General features: G+C 41.7%; 1 protein-coding gene across 2 annotated transcripts; it reads left to right on the top strand.

The window, feature by feature from the left end:
• Nucleotides 1–23,429, top strand: nap1l1 (nucleosome assembly protein 1-like 1). 2 transcript variants are annotated; one of them, XM_004575062.4, is made up of 16 exons: nucleotides 1–153; nucleotides 4,124–4,162; nucleotides 5,206–5,294; nucleotides 8,032–8,134; nucleotides 10,316–10,457; nucleotides 12,759–12,839; nucleotides 13,207–13,335; nucleotides 13,490–13,561; nucleotides 13,637–13,776; nucleotides 14,252–14,397; nucleotides 14,499–14,518; nucleotides 15,005–15,127; nucleotides 15,255–15,287; nucleotides 15,374–15,424; nucleotides 18,892–18,928; nucleotides 21,599–23,429. In XM_004575062.4, exons 2-15 carry the CDS (start codon nucleotides 4,146–4,148, stop codon nucleotides 18,895–18,897), a joined length of 1,152 nt encoding a protein of 383 aa, XP_004575119.1. In that variant the 5' UTR covers nucleotides 1–153; nucleotides 4,124–4,145; the 3' UTR covers nucleotides 18,898–18,928; nucleotides 21,599–23,429. The 2 variants fall into 2 exon arrangements, with proteins under 2 accessions (XP_004575119.1, XP_004575118.1); XM_004575061.4 differs by lacking the exon at nucleotides 18,892–18,928.
• The last annotated feature ends 631 nt before the right edge of the window (nucleotides 23,430–24,060 follow it).

Here is a 24,060-nt window from a genome sequence, read left to right as displayed (position 1 = left end):
TGCCGGTTTACGTGATGACGTCGGATGTATATGAGCGCAGGCGGCGGGATCTCTCTCCCTTTTACCGCCATCGGAGCGGAGTCTCTTTCTTCCCCGAGACCGCTTCACTGCGTAGCGCCGCTAACCAAACCAGCCTCCGGCTAGACAGCGAAGGTAAGAGACGGGAGTTGGGAATGGCTTCGGCGCTAACGCCCCAAACTTGGTCGTCGTCCCCGAAGTTGAATTTCAGTCCCACTGTATGAGCGAACGGTGGCAAGAGGGTGACAGCGCTGCTTTTGCTAATGCTAGTCAAGTCAGACAGTGGCAGCAGCCATTGAGACTGGCTCCACCATGATGTGTGTTAACGTTACACGCGATTTGGGGAAAAAAAAACCAATAAAACAGCGTTTATGTTCGTCCGCTTCCACCGGACTGTTTGACCAGTCATTGCATTCGCAGAGAGGACAAAACGCTGGCTAAGTCCGGCACTTGTCGGCGTTTTTCGACATTTGTTGACACGTGTCTCCTTTCTTGTAAATTTGGACTTGACCTTATTTTTATTTTTGTGGAGGATGGGTGGGTGGAGATGGAGGGGGACGGGGGACTGTTCACGAGACTGAGCTTTACTGATAACGGCACGCGGCGTTTGGTTGAATTGGATAGTCGGTTCTATTACATAAGGGGAAGCTGGTTAAAACGTGGTGCTGGAGCGTTGACACCACTTCCTAACTGGCCCATATTTTCTAGTTACAGCACCGTGTCTGTCGAAGCTGTTCCTCCCACTTGCTCTCCCCGAGTAGTGCGCATCGAGCTAGCAGCACGCAAGCTAGCTTTAACTAGCAGCGCACACACAAGAGCTCTTTGATACTAGACTGAGGCAGGCCGGCTAAAGTTGGTCTGTACACTAGCCGGAGTCCGGCTTGTTTTATGTGGGTAAAATGAGTAAACGTTTCAACAGGTTGGCTGCCAAATGAAGCCGAAATGTGGTTTCAGCAGGCAGGCATCCACCCGGGGCTTTTTGTTAGTCATGAATGGGTCGACATGACTTCAGCATGCAACACGTGGTCGCTGGGCAGGGATAGAAGAAATGGCTATCTTGAGTAAGGGTCTGTCTTTGGGCCAGTTTGATGGTTTTAGGAGAATGTAATCAATTAGCTGCTCCGTGTTGCAATTAGTCTTCTCTAGGGAAGACGTAGGTGGGTTTAAGTTGTCTTTTTTTTCTTTTTTAATGGCAATTACACACCATACAAAGTGGGAGCAGCTTAAATCTTTTTTGTTCAAATGAATCGCCACATATAGCTCTGGAAGCGCTGATGTTGTTATCACTTTTCACAATGAAAAAACAAGTTGAGGTATTTTAGGGACTTAAACAATGAGGCATGCTGTTGATATTGACGCAGGTTGGCCTCGGCAATTTGATAGAAAATGCTCCAGGCTGGTATTATCCTGTGCGTAATATACCCAAGTCTTTGTTTCGTGCATTATAAGTCAACTACCCCAACTAAAAACACTGTCATCTCATTCTGCACAGTGGAAGTTTTTTTTTTTTCTTTTTTTGTCCTAAGAGCTTTCTCCAGTACTTCTCAATAATTTGGAGAAATAGAGAGGTGGTAGGGATGGTGGGTGTCATCCTAGAGTAACAAAGCACATGTGCTTTTATTATTCCTAGACACTTTCAGATTTATTCATTTGTCAGTGTAAACTTAAAAAGTGAAAGCCTAAAAACGTTTCTTGCTATTCCAAAAGTGGCAGACTGCAGGTTTCATTTGAGAAATGGGATGTAATTAAAGTCACAAACCAGCCAACAAGGCAGGCTTCTCCCTAAATCAGTTATCCTCTGCAAGAGGGAAGAAACACATTGATCTGTCATGTGACTTTTCCAAACTAAAAGTGTCACATCAGCTCTGCAGCTGAATAATCTTGGCGTATCGGCTGAATATAGCCCACCTGAGATAAACAGTTATAATATGCTGCTTTGTTGAAATAATTTCCTTGCTCTGTTGAAAGACCTACATAGATTTTTGGTTTCGATTCTAATTTGTCAAAAGTTAAGTGTAATAGATTATAAGCTCCTGGGCTTTAGTTCTTGAAGCCCTGCAGCTGCTAGTGTTACAGGCTAACAAGGGACAGATTTGCCCCTGGGATGACAGTTGAATGTAGTTAATGAGTTGGGACAGCAGCAAGAACATGGCAGTCAGGAAAAGGATTATGGACCTTTTACCATCATCTGCACTCTGCTGAAATGCCGTCGTGTCATTCATGTGTTGCTAGGTCAGTGATGATTCATATAAAATGTGTCTTGTAACATTGTCATGATAAAGTAGTGGTAGTCAAAGTCCATTAGACTTTTAAAAAATTGAATAATTGTTTTTTTTTTCTTAATGGGGAAAAAAATACTTTGGCTCATGTGTTCCTCCATGGCACTCAGCTGCCTCTTCAGTGAGTCTCGGGTCCATCCTTTATGGGTTTTAGCAGCAATTGCATGCAAGTCTCATCCTAGAGCTGGTGGAGAACTGGTTCCTGTAGTGCTAAACCAAACTGTACCAGGCTACAGGAGTAGAAAAGGGACTGCTGTCAAGCAGCTAAACTCCCAGCTGGTGGAGTTGGAATATGTCTGTAGGGAGAGGCAACTGAATTGCATCAAGGACCCGCCACCCTAATCAGTCTCTCAGGGGAAGGTGGCCTTGGCTGAGTGGCAAGGGGGTGACTGACTAACAGCCAGGGTTGATCCCATGTAGACTGGGATGGGACTCTTAAAATAAGCATGTGATGGATTTAGACAAATCCTGAGTGTTTAATAAAAATTCTTTGGAAAAAGAAGTTAATTATTTATTTACTTAATTATTTGGGGATGGGCGTGTTATTAGAGATTAGTAAAGTTTATTTGAATATCGATCATAGCAGGTAATAGTAGCCACAGTGCTAAACAGACTGCTGTACTGATCGGCAAAGGACTAATGAGGGAAAGATGACATTCATATGCACTAAAGTCATTTTCAGTCTTTTGTTTTTAATCAGTGTGTGAATGCCTCATAAGGCTCTGCTTTGATCTTTCGTGAGATGCTGTCAGTGCTGTGTTGACTGTAGCCTAGGGTTCCTTTTATATGCATTTTTCATGCATTTCCTCTGGAGTGGAGGGTAGTGCTGTGTGTGCACTATTTTCAGGAGTAGCATTACTTATACAGCCAGTTTAGTTTCATTTGCATCAAAATGGTGAGGCTGCAGTTTTACATTTTTAAAATTATACAATAAAAACTATATCATTTTAGTTTTGTGGTAATAAGAAGGGAAAGGGACTTGATATGAAGTAACTCGAGTTTTTGTGGTTTATTATTAGCGTTCTCTAACAACATTGTGGGGCGCTTATTGCAGAAATTTTTCTATTTATTTTTTTTACTGTGGAGGTTCTCAGTAACATTCCAGTAGCTGTTTAACAACACAATGAAGGACTGTTAAATTTAAACCAGTATCTTTATATTAGCTTAGAAGTTGGTTGTAAACGGTGTTCAACAGAAATCTTAGTGTACTAATTAAAAACATGAATGCACATTAATATCCTCAATGCCCCCGCAGATACCTTTCCTTTCTGCAAGTTCTTAATATTAGTGGACATGCCAGGCTTTTTGTTTTTAAGTATATTACATAAAATTGTTCAGAGTGGTGGTATTCACCCTTTAACTGCTTACTAGAAAAAGATGTGTAAAGGTAGAGATGAGGCTCAACAGACGGATGAACTACTGATAAGAGCCGCATTTTGGTTGTGGTCATTACTCCTGAACTTTCCACTGTGAGAACAGAAGTTGCATAACATAAAGTGTGCTCTAGCTCAATCATGCGTAACCTCATGCATGTGTCTTCGGTGCCCTCTGGTACTTATACAAATTGCACTACACCTTTGTGCGTATGAAATTTCTATTGTCATTAAATGATTTACTCTGGCTCTTGCAGCCAGTTTTTAAACTGAAACTAGTCATTTTGAGCAGGTTGTGTTAATAAGTTGCAATCTCCTAACCTGGTTAGGATAGATGCAGCTTTGCCTTTAGGCTGAACAATTTTGCAAAAAGCCTGTGTAGTGCACCCCTCTGGTAACAATAACATGTAATCCAGGATTTCTAAGCTAACTGGTTCTGTTCTTTCTTTCTAGCATCACTTGAGACTCGGTTAATATGGCAGACATCGACAAGTAAGTACATTATGTGGTGTTGATAACTAAAATTAAACATTGGGCCTCTCTGTCAACTCGTTTTTTTTGTTTTTTTTTTTCTTTTCTAAGTTGAAGGTGACATTTTTTGTGCTTATAAGGTAAACCTTGAATATACCAAAAGCAGAACCATGGAGAGGTCCAGATTAGTTGCGGTAAAGCCTGACAAAGGGTTTGCTGCAGGTGGGACACCTGTCAAAGCATCCACACCCCAGCCTTTTATTCTAAAATTCCTGTGTCGTTGTTGCAAAAGAGGCAGTGATTTATAGTTGCACACTCATTATGATATGAAATGGGACTTTTTAACATGAAGCCTACAGTAGTTGGACTTGTTTTTGGAGCCAGCTTCATGTGGTCATTGGAGGAACTGCAGTTTCTGGTACTGAGTTTTCAGATTCAGAAAGTGCCCCTCAGGTTAAATCTAAGGGTGCAGTGCAGTAGGAGCTCCTCCACACACCTCTCCAACACCTAGGGTTACTTTTTTTCCCCCTTTAAATGAGTGTTTTACAGGCCACCTTTAAAACATGTATGGCTCTGTAACAATGGCCCAATCGGATGGAAGCTGTCTCTTTGACTCTTAAATTCTTCCACTCTTGGGCATTGATTTTTCACAATAGTCTGCAGCCTGATGGAAGGATGAGACGGGCTAGTGAAGCTGTGTTATGTTCGGTATTGTACTGTGATAGTGCTGCATCTTGAAGTTGGGCATCATGTTTCACTGCTTTGAGCAGCATCATGGGTAAAGGCAGACTCCAGTTTTGTTTACTAGTGAATTTTTCGAGCTGCACCGCATCACTGCTGGCCCTCACTCAGTATCAGGATGATCTTGGGCAAGGTGTGTCAGCATGGCAGTTGGCTCTTCATTGTTAGTCATGCTATTACTGCCACATGTGGCTGGCATAGTGGTCAGTGATCAGCCAAAAGATGGCAGGAGTGTTTGGCCAATCTTAAATGTTCCTTCATAAGTACTGCTTTGTTTTGGCTAACATTTCCACCCTCTGTCCTTCCCCTCTCTCCTTGAGCAGCAAAGATCAGGCTGAGATGGACCCAGCAGATATGGAGGATGTTGAGGAAGTGGAAGAGGAGGAGACGGGAGAAGATGAAAACAGCAAAGGTAAGGCAGTCTCAGTATACTTACAGTCTAGAGTTGAATTGCGCATATTCTGTGGTTTAGGTGAAATGTAGAAGTGGGGGAATGTGGGGTCACATGTGCCCCCCCTCAAAAAAAGCTATTTAGCCAGTGCCAAAGGAATATCAATAGCCAAGTGATAACATTGAGAAGATGGCAATTCAAACACTCAGTATCAGTGGGTGAACAAAGTGGCACATAAACTTGAATACAGCATAATAGACTTAACAGTTGAGAGCTGGGAGCACTGATCCGTTTTATTTTGGGATCTCGATGCTGTTTATGTATTCTTTGATCCTCAATGGTTCTGACGACTCCTCACATATTGGCCTACTCCCGGCTTATTGTGGCTAGATATAGATTGCTGCTTGGGCCTATCTTTTTATAGCTAGTTTGAGCAGTGTTTTAAAAGCCAGACTTGAAAGAAGACTGATTCTGGCTGCCTACGTCTGATCTGTCACAGCGGCCACACTTTAAGGAAGTCTGTACACAAGACCTAGAAGCTGGGGGAGGATTATAAATGCATGAGTAATACATGGTTGCAGCCTGCTGGCGTTAACATGCAGTGTAGACCCTCATTAAGAAATCTTTTGAGATTTCACACATGAGGGCTGTTGTGGAACACCTGTAACTTGGGAATCACAAGCTCTGAACATTTGAGATTTTTAACTGATGTTTGAGCTGAATGTAAATCTATTAATTACATGAAGCACCCCACGCCCTGCAGATACTCCTCTGCTTTATTGTAGGGTTTCAGTAATGCTGTAGCTTCAGTTGCACAGGTACTGTGGTGTAGTACAGTTTATCTGTAGTGTGTGGATGCACTATAGAGCAGTTCCTGTGGTTGGTAGATTTGGTAATGATTAAAAACAAGTTTTTATTGCTGGTTGTGTAGTAGCGGCACCTTGGTTGAAATTCAGTTACTACTACAGTTGTGCGATATGACCAAAATCTCATCTCCCGATATAAAACATCTGTCGTCCGATAACGATATAAATCACAAAAATGTAACATTTTCTGTAAATTCTGTGAATCTCGGGCAGCTCGACTTGCGTGAAGTGTTTCCAGCTGCGCGTAGCTGGAGTCGAGTGTTTTAGCCGATGCATGAAACGATACATTTTTAGACATGAGTTGTAACGACGCCGTTTTCTTTGAGTATTTATTACACGGCGTGCTGCGGGGAGAAGCCTGTTCTAACGTTTGAGTCTAAGGTTTATTTTTTAGCACCTGGCGGCTCTTTTTTACTTCTCATCCGTAAACATTCTGCATCTTTCACGTGATTCAGTTTATTTTGAAAAGTCTCAACAGGATCTTGAGCTTTATTGTGAAAGGTTTATGTGGAAAATAAACAAGCGGACACGCGATGGTGTTACCGTCGTTGTTGCATCGACGATGCATAAAAACAGGCGCTTGTCCATCTGTGTGGTTATATTAAATATAAGAGAAAGAGAGAACTTTAAGAAATGAATATAGCCACTACAGGGACATCAGAACCATGAAAAAACATTACCGTAAACAGTTTATTTTGCAACACCACGAAACAAACGATAGCGTAAAATGAAACGATAGATGTTTTTATATCGTCATCCGATATATATCGTTACATCGAGCAGCCCTACCTACAGTCGTTCCAGTAAGCTGAGCCGATAGACTTTGACTTGAGGTTTTGTTTTTTGTTTTTTTTGGTGTCAGTTTAACAACATGGGCAGTTATAGTTGCTCAACTTGCCCCTGCATTTACATAACTTGAGGAATGTGCTACAGCTGCTAGTTAACTTAATTCTGACAGTGCTGCAAATGGGTTTTAACATAATTCAAATCCCCCTCAGTGACCCGGTTTAAGTGTGTATAGCTTTAAAACCTCAAATGTAACAGTTGAAGACTACAGGGGGATCAGTTTGTAAAGGTGTAGTGATGCTTCTCTAAAACAATCTAATGTGGTGGTTTACACACAGCTCAGTGGTTCAGTTTCAGTCAGAGACACAAATCCACTTTCAGGTTTCTTCAGAAAGGTTATCCAGGGTTAAACTATACCAAATAAAAACATGTGGCGCTGCCTGCTGTGGTGACCCCTTGTCACAAGGGGAGCAACATTTGTTTTGTCACTTCATAACAGCCCCCTTCTTGTGTTTTTGGTCTACTACAGAATTCTACATTAAAGCATCTGCTTAAGGAGCTGATTTTGTCTAAATTCAGAGAAGCTTATTTATTTGACTCGGTGCAGCATCCCAGACAGCTCGCTGATTTTTGGCTTGTAACACAAGGAAAATGTCCAGGATGTGCCAGCAGAGAAAAGTGACTTCCAGTCTTTTTAATCTTCTCACCTGCCAGCAGCAATCTGACTGAGCTTTGATAGGTGTGAGCAATGTGTCGGACACTTGGGTTGTACCATCTGTCACCTGTCTGGCTGCACAAAGAGCACTCTTTGACTGCTGAGCATATATGTATATGCAACATTCATAATGCACATAACCAGACATCAACCTCTGTTTCCACACTTTAAAGCATACAACAAGCAAAGTACTTAAGAGCACTCCACCGAGCAATGATGGAATGGTTACAAAAACAATCGTGAAATTGTTATTGTGCAGCTCCTGATTTGGGTTTCAATTATAAATCAGTATATTTGAGTGTAGTTTTAAGTGAATCCCGCTCAACATCAGTTCTGAGATGATGCTCAAGTTCTGCTCATAGATTTCTTTTCACTGTATGTTTCTCTTCAGCTCGTCAGCTGACTGTCCAGATGATGCAGAATCCACAGATCCTGGCTGCGCTGCAGGAGAGGCTGGATGGTTTGAATGGCTCACCATCAGGGTACATGGAGAGGTGAGGGATGGCTCATTTGTCTTGCCTGAGCAGCACACAGGCAGCTCTGAATTGAGAATAATGTACAGACTTTGTTTTTGTTTTTATATTAAGGTTTTTATGCAAGAGTGGTATTCATTAAATTTTGTTCAGTAGATCCTGCTTTTTTTTTTTTAAAGTCTGGCTGTTGGCAACTGTTGCTGTGGGCTTTCCATCAGTTACAGCAATCACTTCCTTGCAAATAGACAATCAAAAACATCCACCTACAATCTACATGCTTCAGCATACTGATGAGTATCTGAAATGGTGACGACACCTTGTTGAGTAGAAATGCAAATGACTTTGAAGTTGAGGTCAACACCAACGGTGCAGTCAAAACCAGCGAGTCATGAGTTGATGAGCATCTACCGGTGTGACACTACATGGCTCAAGAAATACAACCGGGTTTCAGTGTGAAGCAGGTGGGCTTCTTACATTGAAGTGGGAAGCCTCAGCCCCTGGCGAGGTCAGCTATTATCGTCTCGGATGCGATGAAGGAAGAACGCATGTTGAGTTTCAAACATCACTTTGTAAGGACAGCTGGTTTTAAATTGGGTATGCTGAGGCACATAAAGGTGAGATGTATGGTAATAGGAAAACCCATTTAATGTCTTACAGACCACTTCCAGACTGTAGGCAGTGAAACATTAAACAGAAGTTCAAACAAGACAAAATTGTCTGTTCGTTTTAAAATGCAAAATCCAAAGTCTAGCTCTGCTTTCTCAGTGTAAGTGGCTGTGAGCACCTGGTGTCCTTCATAAAACAGCATACCAGAGAGCCTTTAAAATAAATGCATACAATGATGTTGTGGAAAAAGGACAGTGGGGCACCGCATTTCAGGGCATAGTACTGGCATCAGTTGTAAATAATGAGGGCTGCTTTAGTGGGCGAATAGCTGCACAAAGACTTTATTTTGTGTAGTCACTTGAGTTAACATGGATCAATTTGTTGCCTGAGTCCAGGAAATGTAATCGCAGCTGACGTGAGTCATAGTTAAAACGAAAACAATCCAAGTGGAGGAGATACTTTTAACAAAAACCACACTGAAGGATGCTTGCTGAAACGGCGACAGTTCAGTCAGTGGTTGGGGCTTCTGAGATGCTAGGTTGTGAGCGTCGCTGTGCATCTTGGCTACAGGGCTGAGCCACCCACTGCTCCTCTCTTCAGCAAAACCATCAGCAAGCAGCTCTTTAATCAACATGTCAAGTGTTTGGCAGTCACCACCAAACTCACCGGTTGCATCCCAGCACTTGGGACTCAAACACGCATTCCCCTGCCAGACTAGTGCAGGCATCTCTAATTTACCACACTGCAGAGAAACTTGACTGGGTGCAGTCTCTCTGCACTTCTGAGTCTGGTTAACTGATCATTCAACAGATTCTAAAGATGTAATTAGGATGTTAAAGTTGCAGGGTGTCCAAATGGGACCGCAGAGATGTGCACCTTCAAAAGCAGAAACATGGGGTCTGATGTGAAAGAACAAGCAGAAAGAGCAGATTTGCATTACAGGAGAATTTATTCCACCATCAGATAAATGCACTATATTGAAAGCTAGCTGAATGGAATCGGTAGCATCCTACAAAATAAGTCTGCGATGAGTTGGAAATGAGAAGCATGGATGTGATGAAATGGTTTCATATTCATTTCAGTTTGCGTTTTAAAAATATAAACTGTCTGTCATTAAAAGCAAACATGGAAGTGACCTTGTAAGACATGAGGAGGAACCCCTCTCTCATCTACAGCAAGACCCAGGCCACAAGTTCCCCAAGTGTCCACCAAGTAAATCTGCAAAAGAAACCGACGCTGGTGTTAAATGAAGCAAATCTGAATAAAAGCAGTTCTCAGCATAGTTTTTTTTACTGTTTTTAAAATGTTTTCTTGGAAGGCCATCCTGACTCACTATGGATCCTCTGGGGAGAGTATGTCTGCACTTTGTTGCCATTCTCTAAAGCTCTCTGCAGATTAACTTCTGAAGAGGGGGCCGCTCTTTGCCTCAATCACTTTTTCCCCCCTGTGACTTAAATTTTTTTTGTAAGGGCTAGAAAACGAATGACAATCAAGTATATATATATTTATACTTACATTTTTTTATTTGGAGTTTAAATATTACTTTTCAATAACCAGGATTGTCCTCATGTCTTCTGTTCATGTGTCCTCCCTCAGTTTACCAAAGGTCGTAAAGAGACGTGTCAATGCTCTCAAGAACCTGCAGGTCAAATGTGCCCACATTGAAGCGAAGTTCTACGAGGAAGTACATGAGCTGGAAAGAAAGTATGCTGCCCTCTACCAGCCCCTCTTCGACAAAGTATGTTTTTGGTCTTGTGTATACTTTGTAAAGAAGTCATGGTTTGTCACCACAAAGTAAAACTTACTGCGTATTATGTGTTCCAGTGTGATGCAGCCACTCTTTAGTCACTCACAGTAAGACCAGAAGCCTAATTTTGTATGGCTCTTTCCTTTACAGAGACTTAGGACATAAATGACAATTTAAAAACTCTTTTTAGAATGTATTTATTTATTTTTGTTTTTTTGAAGAACGGTTGAATCACAAATTCTGCTCTTCAGAAGAAACTCTCATAAGCCTACAGGTTGCATATACATTTACCTAAACATTGATTAAATACAAGAATCTGCTGAGCGCTTCCTGAGGGCCAAAGCGCTCGATTTGAACAAGACTTGCAGCTCTCACGTTGTAACTGGACATGAGTAGGTTTAGACCTGCATTGATACTGATGTGTTTGACGCTTTCTCCTTGAGCATCATTTGTCTCGAGTGCACACTTTCTTGAATCTGTGAAGCTACATCAGGATTTAGAAGCAGCTCAGGGAACTTGGTCTGCTGTTTGAGCACACTCCATGTGTGTCAGTGTATCTATAGTAACCATAGCTCTTTCATCATTCTTCCATCTGTGGTGGAGCCAAGAAAGCAGCTTTTCTCAGATATGCTGCAAACCTTTGATAATCTGGGACCAGAATTTTTCTGGGAAATGAAATGAGTTGTTTTCTCAACTATAAAAATAGTTCCTCTTAAATGTTAACTGATAGTCAAGTAAATGCTTTAAGCTGACTTGTGTTGAAAGGTTTGCTTTGTGTTGCATCAGAAGGTGATGAAAGAAGAGGTTGTAAAAAGCCCCTTTATGGATTTGGATCACACTGTTGTACTGCGTGTAACATAAGTGCACGATCTAGGGCTGCTCGATTATGGCAAAAATGATAATCACGATTATTTTCACTGAAATTGAGATCACGATTATTTGACGATATTTATTTAACCCTTTAAGACCTACTATAGAACCAAGTCCACCAGAGCTTATATTATTTTTTTTTTTTTTTTTTTTTACATGCTGTAGTGCCATTTGTGGGAGCATTTCAAGTTGCTATACATCAATACAACTGTTATAGCCCATATTTTAATAATATGTATGCATTAAGTCCATAGTAATTACATAAATTGCAAAAAAGTGCAATAAACTAAAAAAAATTGAAAATTGCTTTTGTTTTGTTTACATATATTTCTACTTGGAGAAATTTAAGAGGTTTATCCCTCAAAACTTTAAATACAATAAAGTTGCAAAAAATAGTTTCCCACCACGGGAAATTTACTTTGAGTGTCTTCATAGTTTTATTTTGGAGATACAGCAATTTTTATATACTGCAGGAAAAACAAAAAACAATCCTATGATGCAAATTTGCAAAGAAAACAGCATGTGCATCATTTCACTGTGGGAAGTGTTACGACCAGCTGATAGTAACGGCAAAGCCTGTTTCTGGAATATTATGTTTTTGTTCCTGCAAGAGCTTTTTATGCAGTTTTTGCAAAGCTATATGTGGAACGAAACTGTGACCGAGGACAAGCTGATGGCATCAGATGTAAGTACAACTCCTCCGGTTTCATATGCAAAACAAATTATTGCGCTAGCTTACACGGTTCAGGTTCTACAGGGATTTAAAAATAGTTACGCAAAACGGAGCGTGCTGCTCTGATCAGCTTTAAAGGGTTAACAATGACTTTAAAAAAAAAAAAACTTCAGTGGTGTTGCACACTATTTTATATTATTTTTTTAAACTCTCTTTTCAACCAACGGCAGTCACTCTCCAAATAACTTCTGCTTAGCTTTCTGAGCTTCCCTCGGGTCCTCTTAATCAGCGGTCTCCACCCTTTTTTGCGCCACGGACGGTTTATGCCCGACAATATTTTCACGGACCGGCCTTTAAGGTGTCGCGGATAAATGAGGGAGGGGCTAATAATCGGCTCAGTCATTTTTAATGATCGTTAAAAGCCCAGATCGTAATCGTGATTAAAATTCGATTAATTGGGCAGCCCTAGCACGATCCTTCACCTTTGCAGTGAGGACTGCTTTCAAGCTGCTGTTCTGGGTGTTTCTGATGTCACTAATGCAGTGTTAAAGGCACCTTTTCCTGTAAAGTAACACTGTTTGAAATGACTACTTTGCCATTTGAATCCAGAGATCACTTGTTCTCATACAACTCACAGAATGCAGGATTTGTTTATTTTGTAAGAACTGATTTGCTGTGGTATAACTTGCAGTATAAAATAAATGCATGTGTAAATATGTAATTCAGATGGTTCTCTCGTTTCCTCACAGAGAAGTGACATAGTGAAAGCAGCTTATGAGCCCACAGATGAGGAATGTGAATGGAAAGCGGATGAAGAGGAAGAGCTGACGGTACGTAAGCAGGGACAAATGACAAATACACCTGCATGCTTACTGTACAAATACTTGGCTTTCTGCATTTTTCTGCTTTCACATTTCATACGTGGACCAAATTGTCTTCCCAAAGTGACAGCACAGCATCCAACCATCACTGATTTCAGACAACTGCTTTTCAGAGTGGATTAAATCTGTACTATGGTGCTGCATGTGAAGCTAGGTTGTTTTTTTTTTTTGTTTTTTTGTTTTTTTTAACATCCCCTTTTGGTCATTACTGTTCAGTGCTGTGTGGTTGTATATGTGGACGGGGCATAAAATGTTTTGGTTTGTTTATTCACCAAACACACATACAAATACTTAAAAGAAAACCTCTTTTAACCAGGATGAGATGAAGGAGAAGGCCAAGTTGGAGGAAGAGAAGAAGGATGAGGAAAAAGAAGACCCCAAAGGCATTCCTGAATTCTGGTTAACGGTTTTCAAAAATGTGGATCTGCTCAGTGACATGCTGCAAGTATGTTTACGCACACAGAAAATGGGTCACAGACAGCGACTACTTCTCTAATTCAATAATCAGGGTTTGCTTCCACCTCCTGGCCAATAGCTGTATAGGCTGGCTCGTGTGGTTTTCTGTGTTTGCTTCTAAACCACTTCTTCCCTCCCCTCAGGAACATGATGAACCCATCCTTAAGCATTTACAAGACATTAAAGTAAAATTCTCAGATCCAGGACAGCCAATGGTAAGTGTGCTTCTCATACTTTAAATGGCTAAAACCAGTCTGACTGTTTGCTCATCAGCCTCTTGTGTTCACCAGAGCTTCACATTAGAGTTCCAGTTTGAGCCAAACGACTTCTTCACAAACACAGTGTTGACAAAAACCTACAAGATGAGGTCAGAGCCCGATGAGAACGACCCCTTCTCCTTCGATGGGCCAGAGATCATGAGCTGCACAGGGTGAGTGTCGGCGATTCTTTTTTTTCTTTTCAGGTTTTTGTTTTCTAAGCAACTTTTGATGCACATAATGAAATGCTGCCAAAGAGCTTATCATTTCTTCAGTTTTGCACCTCAGCTGTCACAGGCTGATGGAGTGGTGCTGTTGAGTGGGCAACGTGGCAGCTTGTGAACTGACATAGGACTTTGAAAGTCATACCATAGGTGCACCGACCAAATATCTGAGATGAGTCTGAACTCTGTGACCTCGAGGTCACAATTTATAAATCAAATGTATACCAAACTTGTATTAACTCGTATTAACTTGGAGGTTGTGGGTGAGCACTGGTGGCCACCAGTATTGCTCTCCAACCAGAGAGGCAGAGGATAATTGAAAGTCCTTACTGGATAATTCGTACATCCCAGATGTTTTTTAGATTTGACACTTCAAATGCTGCCTCCTGACCTTGTTTCCATTGCTCCTTGTTTTTGACAACAGCTGCACGATTGAATGGACAAAGGGCAAGAACGTCACATTGAAAACAATCAAAAAGAAACAAAAGCACAAGGGCCGTGGCACGGTCAGGACGGTCACCAAAACGGTCCCCAACGACTCCTTTTTCAACTTCTTCACCCCACCAGAGGGTAAGAGTGACATGGCAGAGAAGTTGACCGTTGCTATACAGAGTTTGCTCCAGTCTGAGTTTGTTTGCATTGTTTCATTTTGATCTGTGCTTTCTTTGCAGTCCCAGAAAATGGCGAGTTGGTAAGTTGGTGCTTTTACACACCATTTCACCTGGGATGTCTTTTGATATTAACTTGAACTTCTTTATATGAGACGCACACTTCCATTAACCTCAAACATCATGTAGTGACTTAAAAACATGATTTGGTGACCCAGATAAGTAACTACAGTCAAGGTTGCCAGAGGGGCTGGTCTGTGAATCTTAATATTGAGTAATACTAGAAGCAAAGCCACTACAGTTTGGCAACAAACTGTTTTCTCAACTTTTGATTTTGACAAAATTCAAATTTTATCACACACTAACTCCAGCTGCATCTTGGCACATCTTAAAGGCAAACCTTAGTGCCTGACAGGCCAGAGGATTTGTAATCAGTTTTGTACCCATTCTTCCCTCCAAGGAGGAAACGCACTTCAGATGCCATTTGTATAGAAATGCTGAATCAGGGGCAGCTCTGGTTGCTTTCTCACTTTGTTCAGGAAATGCATGAATAAACTGTCTGATTTCAGGATGAGGATTCGGAAGCCATTCTGGCTGCTGACTTTGAAATTGGCCACTTCATCCGCGAACGTATCGTACCCCGAGCGGTGCTGTATTTCACAGGAGAGGCCATAGAGGATGATGACGATGATGTGAGTGTGGGCATTTGATATCTTGGGTGGGGTTACAAAGTGATTGAGTTGTAAGAATTAATTCAACTTAAATAAGCATTTTAATTTGGCATGATCCTGGCTCTTAACAAATGTTTTTCTTTTACAGTATGATGAAGAGGGAGAGGAGGCAGATGATGAGGTAAAACCACCAAAAAACTACCACAGGCCACTAAAGCTTACATTTTGGAAGTTGTAGACTGAAGTTGCCCTGTGCTGTGTGTTCAGGAAGGTGAAGAGGAGGCTGACGAGGAGAACGACCCCGACTATGATCCCAAGGTGAGAGAACATGTCTGTAAAGATCTCTGGTGCTGTGAGAAAAGACCTTACTCAGCAGTTCTCAACTTTGATGGCTCAGGATTTTCTTACTTAAGGCGATGGATAGCTTCACGAGTCACTGCGTTCAGAATCTTTCTGCATAATTTTCTGTCACCTGAGGATCCTGAGCTGCAGGTGGAGAACAGCTGATTTCAACATACAGAATACATACTGTCAACAAATGCATCTCATTTTACACCAGCTTTAATTTGCTTCAGCTTCTGTTCTGTTGTGACCTTGGTTTGGTTCTCTGGTTAAGACAGAAAATGCATCCAGTTGATATTTTGTCTTTTCAGCGCTCCCATTTTCCGCTTGACTTTTACAAGTTGTTGAAATTTGAATGCTGCATGTTGTTGTTGTTAAAGCTAAAGTAACACAGATACAGTATGCCAGAAACAAAAGGACACAAGGAAAAAAAAAGTCCTTCAAGTTTGTACAGAATTTTAGCCAATAGGCTTTCTGCCACATTTGGACACGATTTTACCTCATTTTATGGTAACTGCCCAGAAACGTATCAAAATCTATCTGCCAGTAAGCAATTTATCTTCATTCATTTATCTTTACTTCATCACCTAATGAACAAATTCATCTGGAAACCACGTCAATCTTAGTCTAAACCAGGGGTCGGCAACCCTAGGCACGGCACGCAAAGGGTTTACTGATGGCACGACCATAGCTGGACTGGCCAGATTTTTGGTGGAGGCCAGCAGGTGGATGAGGGAAGGAGAGGCAGGAGGAGGAGAGACCCGAGGCGGCCGCCGGTCTGAGTGTCAGGTGAACTGAAATTATGACCTGCAGTCTATCTGGGTCAGATATAAACCAAGTTTAGGTGCAGTTTATTTTTGTTGTGCTGACTTTTTACAGTCAGTTACAATAACTCGTACTGCTAGCTAGCATGATGGAGTTTCTATACAGCTGGGTGGGTGCTATGATGTTACTGATAGTGAACTTTATTTTATTCATAAGGTTAGTTAGTAGAGTTGCCAACCGTCCCGTAAAAAGACAGAATCGTCCTGCATTCAGAGAAATTATTACGCGTTTCGTGTTGAGCTGAGAAGAGACGCAGTTTGTCCCGGACTTCAGCTACAATGAAAAAGACACAAAGCTGGATTTATTCTGTCGTTACGCTTCAGCTGCTTCTTCTCTCATTCTCTCTCATGAATGAGTTGAAGTTATGAGCTGTTTCTGAGAGCTAAATAACACCAGGATCCTTTTCTAAGTAGCTGACAGCTGGTAACTGTGCAGGGGCGGATCTAGGAAAGTTTTGCCAGGGGGCAGGTAGGGCATTAACAGGGAAAGGGGGGCACAAAGAAATACTTTCTTATTCTCATTTAAAATGTCTCGCTGTTATTAAATAATTATCTGAAGCTTACAACCAAAGTGTTTATCTGATGTAAAATGTATAGAAATCATACATATACCAACAAGACTGTACATCACTGTCACAGCAGCATTTGCTTTCATTCAAAGGCTTTATGGCTTTAATACCTGGTGGGCCGGTCTTTAGTCAAGCCTGGGCTGTGTTTTTGTCCCAGTCCAGCCCTGAGCACGACACGCAGTGAATTAATCTGAGAAGGTGCATCAAAAAATAAATGGCTGGGCCAGCGGGGCACATCGCAAATTAGCTCGCATAGACACATTAGTTGTGTCGCTTCTTAATGATGGTATCATAGCTAACAACCCCAACTACCAGATTCAACTTGTATTTGGCTAAAAATAACTTAGAGGGACGTTGTTAGCTTTCCACATTCCGACACTTCAAAAGCTTCAGGAGCTGTCCGCTCAGCACAGCATCAGCACCACGGAGATACACGGATACATCCGTAGATTCGAGACAGAATTCACTATGCATTTTTGGGACTTTCAGGCGTTTGGACCAATGTTTTCTTTTCTGAACAAACCAGAAATCTTTAATGAGCAGCTGGATTTACCTCAGCCAGTTAATGCAACATCGAAGCAGCTGGAATCCACAGCTGTGCGTGTTCATTGAGCTGCATGTTCACCTGCTGGACATCACTACCTGACAAGTTTAACTGTCTTCAGAACATTGCAGAGGCCTTATTGACATTATTTGGCTCTACATATCTGTGTGAGCAGATTTTCTCTCACATGAGTGTCCTCAGGTAGCTGTCCGCTGGACACCCGGAGACCTGTGTGTCTGAGTGGGAGACCAGAGATCACATTAACATGTCTCTGTATTAACAAACATGCCAAATTGGCCCAGTTTATTTTTCTTGTTGTTGTGAGGAGACCATAAATAGCGTTTGTATTTTCTGTTGTACAGTTCATTTGCTGTTATGGATAAAAAGTGTCTTTTTTTGTTTTTATTGTATAACTTCATAGAGTGTTATTAAATTTATTCTTAATGCAATCATATGGCACACTGACTTCTGAGGAATTTTTAAATGGCACTCGCCATCAGAAAGGTTGCCGACCCCTGGTCTAAACCTTAGACTGGATATAAAACATTAATTTAAGTCACAAATGACTGCAATATTAAAGTCATCAATCAAGTTAAAGTAGGTGCTTTTCTCCCCCCTCACCCAGAGCTGCCGAGGCTGCCTACGTCCCAGGATTCCAAATTTACTGTAACCTGAACACACCAGCTGTGTTTATTGTGACAGTCCAATTACTACTATGTATCTTTACTACATTATGGTTACTCAGCAGGTTACTCAATGAGCCAGACCACTTTGTAAAGTATTGTGACTGAGAGCCAGGGGTCCTTCATCACCTGTCAGCAAACATTCACTGCATTAGAAATAAACTTGAAAATGCATGGAATGTAAAGACAACATTATACAGTATTTATCAGTTTAACATTGCTTGAACCACCCGTCATGGTCAGCAGCTTTTAATGGGCCAGAAATTCTGTGCCCATCTTTAACCATTTGAATAGAAGTGGGCATGCACACATCAAATGAAGTGCAAATCTGATGAGATTTGGCCTAGTCCCCCCGAGACACAAAATAACAGGTTGTCTCCTGCGGGGCTCTTTGTTCACTGAGATTCTCTGCATCCTTCTTGATGAAGGTAATGCAGCTGGAAAAAACTGAGTAAACAAAAGCACTGGAAACGGCAGCAAGATGCATGAACGTCTGTGATCAATGGACTCAAAGTGTCCTTTTGTAGGTAGTCATATTTGTACGGTTGGGTTTTTGAGGGGTTACCTGCATGACCTTGCGTGTTGACTCATTTGGCCTGAGACTAGTAACTTTGAATTACACCAAACTGAAGAAGCTGAGTTTGACACCACAGCATGTAAACAAGCATGAGCTCTGCTGCTGCTTTGCTCAACTAAAACATCTGACATTCTGTATTCTGCGAGTTTGGCTTTTTCTTTTTTTTCCTCCTATTCATTGATGTGTCTTCATCACCTGTCACTTTGGCATATTTTGTCAGCTACTCTTTAAATTTTTCCTCACTAGGTTTAAGTGGTGACTGTAGAAAAATAACCCTATCCTGGTAGGTACAGCTCATTAATTGTCAGCTTTTCCACCATCACACCCCCACCACCCTCCACCCCCACACCTTTTGATTTTTGGTTATGGCTTTTCCATCTTTGTCTCTCTCCACCCTTCCTCGGCTGCTGTGTTAACACTATCCTGACTTACTAACTCACTGGTTTGGCTTTTTTATTTTTTCTTTCATGAAGTTTAACCCATATTAGAGCTCTGCATTTGCACCTGTATCATTTCTGTATGTTGAAGCGAGCCCAACCTTCTTTGTTTTGTCCCCACCATGTTGAACTCTTCCCATGCACAAACACAGGCTAGTTCATCAGGGTGATGATTTGTTTGGCAAAAATGTCCTTTTTGTTTATGTGTGAGTTCCCATTTAAATGTCATTGGTCTGTTCGTCCATGAACGTCCTTTGTTTTCCTTCATGACCTCTGTTCATCTACATGCCCCCAATACAGGGCTGCTGTGATGTCTTAATGTCTGGTTAAATGGCTCTCAAATGTCCCCAAAAGTGCTTTTAATTCTAAAGGGCCTGTTACGATCCATTAGAAACTGGAGTTCTGGTAGTATATGGAGAAAGAAGCTCAGATGCTGCAGCAGTGGTGTTGGTTACAGACAGGGCATTCGTTTTTTGAATGTGTACTTTGAGTCGCTCATTAAAAGCCACATGTGTTGAACGGTGGCAGCAACGACCTCACTCTGTAGTAATGTGTGTGGCATCAGGCCATGAAGAGCAGCCTTGAACAGCTGCAGCGTGCCATCATCACCTCTGCAAGTGTGTAATGTCCAAGGATGTCCCACCCTGAGTGTGCCGGGGGCTTAATGATCCTCTGTGTGGTTTTAAACCTTAAGTTGCCCCAGTGTTTCATTTATTTGGCAGCTAATTGATTTGATCTGAAGTCCTTGAGTTTATGTTTAAAGTGTCGACATTTGTTATTTTGAAAGGGCTAATGGAAAATGGGCTCCTATGGCAGATGTTTGGGTCTCTCCCAAGTTTGTACTGTGGATACAGAGTCCCATTATTCAACTTTGCTGGTTTAAAAAAAAAATATACCCCAGCCATTGTTAATTTAATTAACCAGCGGAGATTCTGAAGCTAAATTTTCAGTCACTGAATCTCTGGCAGTTAGCTGGTTGGATGTTGGTATATCAGCCTCTAATCAACAAGTTACACAGAAATGTCTGATTTCTTTTTTTGTTTTAGTGAACAATCATTATTATTTTGTCCTCCACAGGACTCATTATGAGATTATCTCACACAGTGATGGAGGCCTCGAAACTCCAGTATTTGTCTGCATTTGTTGAAGATTACTGAGCGAGTTTCTTTCCTCACCATAAGTCAAACTGAGGACAGCAGATTGTTCTGTTGACACACCCCATCAAGAAGATCCACCAGCTCGTCTTAAAATGAGATCTATCATGTCGTTAATGTTTCAGAGAGATCTGAAAGTTGTCATTTCCTAAGGCACCAAGATACATTTCGGCGTTCTCAAACGGCAACATTTAAGTCTCAGAAAAATGAGCAAACTGTTTATCTCATGAGGAATTACCTTTACCTGTCATTCCTGGTTGCTCAGAATGCATCAAGTAGACGAGTAGAAATGTGTTTACTGGATGAATGTGCTGATAAATGGAACAGAATAATCCTTTAATCCTTTGGCACAGCTGACAATAAGAGAATCAAAGTGTATTCTATGATGTTGGAAACCCTTCACACTGATTTCTGAAGTGCTTAGTAACATGCGAGTGCTGAAAGATGTCTGAGGGTGCTTTAAGAGTTGCATAAGATTGACATGCTCCTGGTAGATGCCAACTAATGTGCGTTAAAGCAGGAACCGTAATATTGCTGAAACTAGCATGTTAGGCTGGCATGTTGGGGATGCTGGCAGCTGATGGTTTTTGTGCAGTAGAGGCTGGTGGGTGGGGAAGTGGTCCTTACTCAGACATGAGCGCACAGCCCCCTGAAGTTTCCCAGTCACGACTGCAGTAAAGTAAAAATGACAGGAACCTCCTAGCTGTGTAAAAGAAACTTGCAATACCTACAGCTCGCTCAGGGCACTATAAAACTCCAAGCCATCCACATCGGGCTTTATTTTATCCATTTAAGCACTTTATCTCCCTCACACCTGTGGTCAGCTTAGCTTTCATCATGAGTGCTCTTACACTTACACTCCAGAAGAAAAACTTGAAATGGCCATCTAAGGTTTGTCACTATTTTGCCTCATGCTGATACAAAGACATATGGGGAAAGATTTATATGAAGCACTTAAAGGTCACAAGTTGCATATGATAATTAGAAAAAAATGTTAGCTTAGCAGAGCCAGCCTACTGCTAAGCTAACCTGCTGCTGGAGCTTCCCACGGGAGTGCACTCGATCCTCTGAAAGTCATGTCACTTTCAAATGGTCTCACCAGCACCCTAAAGAATCCCTGGCCTGATGTTTATTTGCATCAATACTGTTTAACAAAAAGTATTTTCATACTGCTGTCTGTCTAATGTGAATGTGTCAGTCATCACATCCTTGTCATTTCTGTTGCATTTAAAAATAGCTGAGGTGAGAAGTTTGAGTTTGTAGCTGCTTGAGTGGTGGAGTGGCGTGACTGCGTACGTGCCGTTTGAATGAGTCCATATGGAGCGACCTTCATCTTAACACCCACCATCCTGTTTCTTACAGAAGGATGCAGCCCCCCCAGCTGAGTGCAAGCAGCAGTGAAGCCTGACCCGGCTGCCTCGAGGATCAACTGCACTGTAACAGCTTCTCAAAAGAAGAAATATATAAATAAAAAAAATAAAAAAATAGTTACTTACCGCCTTATAATGTTTTGTATTTTTCTTGGTAGAGAACTTGGAGAAAAAAAGGTTTCAAGATTTTTGTTACAAAAACTCATGGTAATATACTGGGAGCAGTGTGGCTCGATATACATAGTATTTTACTAGACCTGTTTTCCCCTCTCTTCCTTCTCTGTACAATAGTTAGACTGCAGGAAGATAACCTCCCTCAAAAAGCATGAACTTGTTTCTTCACTGCTAAACTAGTTTGGGTTCTTGTGAAGTCTTTTGTTGTATTTGCTCTTAGACAACAGCTGTGGTTTAGACTGGCATTGCGGCGACACCAATCTATATATCCTCTCCTCCAAGCTAAATTCCAGGTTGTCCCAGTGATTTATTTTAGCTTTTGTTTTCTAAACTCTTAGCGGGGACTTGAGCACTTAAAAGAGAACTCACAAAGCACTGTAGCATTTCCAGACAGGATGGATGTGTTAGCTGCACCTGAGTGTCCAGTCCAGTTTATTCTGTGGGATCCACAGTTGCCACCCCCTCACCTGACTTTTCTTTTTCCCACTCCCCCACAATTTCTTTGGGAATTCCTGTGCCACCTGTGCTCCACTGCTTTCCGCTTAAACATTCCGGTAAACGGACTGGCTGGCCCCATTAGTGAACCTCTTAAAGAGTCTGCCATTCTTCCTCCGGACGGACTGTTAAAATGATATCAAAACTGACGTTTGCAGTGACTTCTTCGCTCCTGTGGCTCTCTACAGCCGACTCTCGAACATTCCTTATCTTAAGAAAACTCTGGAAGGTGGGGTGAGACAGTTTGTCAGGATGGCGTAGTAACCTCACGCTTCAGGCTCCTCGAAGGCTCGCAGTAGTGTGGCTGTCGTCTTTTTCTATAGCACTTTGTTACTTGTGTGGTGTACCAGTGGTGTCCTGTCCAATTATTCAATGTGAGCAGCCCTTTGACTCCTCCCACCCCATACCTGGGGGGATGTGAGAGGGGGTGCTGCTGTAGCCCCGCTCTGCAGAGTTCAAGTTGTGCTATTTGGTTTAAAGTGCATTACCGTTGTTGTCGAGGGAGGCACACTAGTCCCATTCAGGGAAGCTTTATAGGAACAGTGTTGGGCAGATGTAGCACGGTGGATGACAAGGGGAGGGGTGGAGTGTCAAGATTGGGCTCACCTCACTTTTTCCCTCTTCGGTTTGTTCACCCCCATCATGTAACCAATTCATGTCGCATGTGAACCTGAGCCCAGTAGCTGAGGTCACGGTTCATTTTTATCACTGTGAAAGAAATGGGGGAGTGTGATAAGGCCATTGTGTTGGCTCATGACCCACCACCCTGCCCACCCAAACCTGCTTCCTTTGTTACCCAGAATGCCTTGGAAAAGGTTGTCGGAGCAATACTTAAAGCCAGGAGAGGAACTGAAATGTAACAGCAGCCTTGCTCCCCCCAGTCCTTTAGCGTCCCCCACCCTTTCTCTCCCCTCGGTTGTGAGAACAGCCATCTGTTGGTTGTCATTGGGGCATCATCATGTCCACTGTGGAGATCCAGGGTACTTGGCATTTTGCAGGGAGTGTCCAGATCATGTTCATTGGAAATGGACTGACTGGATTTCTGTGGGGGCGTCCTTCTGAGCAGCTGTTGTCAAGGCAAAATGCTATGCTACAAAATACTAATGTACTCAATAACTGTACGTGTATGTTCATGAATAAATTGGTTAAACATGTATGTGATGGCTGACTTTTTCTCTCTCTCCTCCCCATCAAGTTTTTGTTTGTAGAATATTTCAATCTGTCACATCAACACAATGCTTTGCTTGTTATCACCCGGAAACTACAGCATGGTTATTAGGTTGCCATCAAAGTATATTTGCATGCCCTGACACTTATTTTTAAACTTGTAGTCGTGCATCATAAAATATCACAAATGGTCCTGACAAAGTGTTGTTTAAAATAAGCGTTCCAATTTAAACTGTCTTATGCACGTGAGTCGGCTTCATTTACTGCCTTGAATATACCTGTTCTTTGGGAAAGTGACTTGTATTTCCTTCATTTATCCTGTTAAAGTCTCATTGACATGAAAAAATGTCTTTTGTCAAAACAGATTTGGCCAAGAGTGTCAGAAATTCTGAATAACAAATATCACAGCAGTTTTATAAATGTCATTTAAGGGACCAAAAAAGAACTGGACTGGTTATAATGAAGCCATCATACTTGAAAAGCAGGTGATTTCTTTGTGTTATAAATAACCCACTCATTATGATTACCAACAAAACACACTGAATAAAAAAAAAAAAACACAAGCCCCAGAAATTACTTTTCAAACTACACTGGGAATGTGGCCTATGAAGTGCTTGT

The sequence above is a fragment of the Maylandia zebra genome, linkage group LG17, assembly GCF_041146795.1.
Source record: "Maylandia zebra isolate NMK-2024a linkage group LG17, Mzebra_GT3a, whole genome shotgun sequence".
NCBI classification, from domain to species: Eukaryota; Metazoa; Chordata; class Actinopteri; order Cichliformes; family Cichlidae; genus Maylandia; species Maylandia zebra.
This window is presented reverse-complemented; position numbering and strand designations above follow the sequence as displayed.

Excerpts from the sequence above, each read along its gene's own strand:
- nap1l1 (XM_004575061.4), top strand. Across the intron at positions 13,336-13,489 it reads TGCTCAGTGACATGCTGCAA|GAACATGATGAACCCATCCT; the intron begins GTATGTTTACGC and ends CCCTCCCCTCAG. Across the intron at positions 15,128-15,254 it reads TAGAGGATGATGACGATGAT|TATGATGAAGAGGGAGAGGA; the intron begins GTGAGTGTGGGC and ends TTTCTTTTACAG.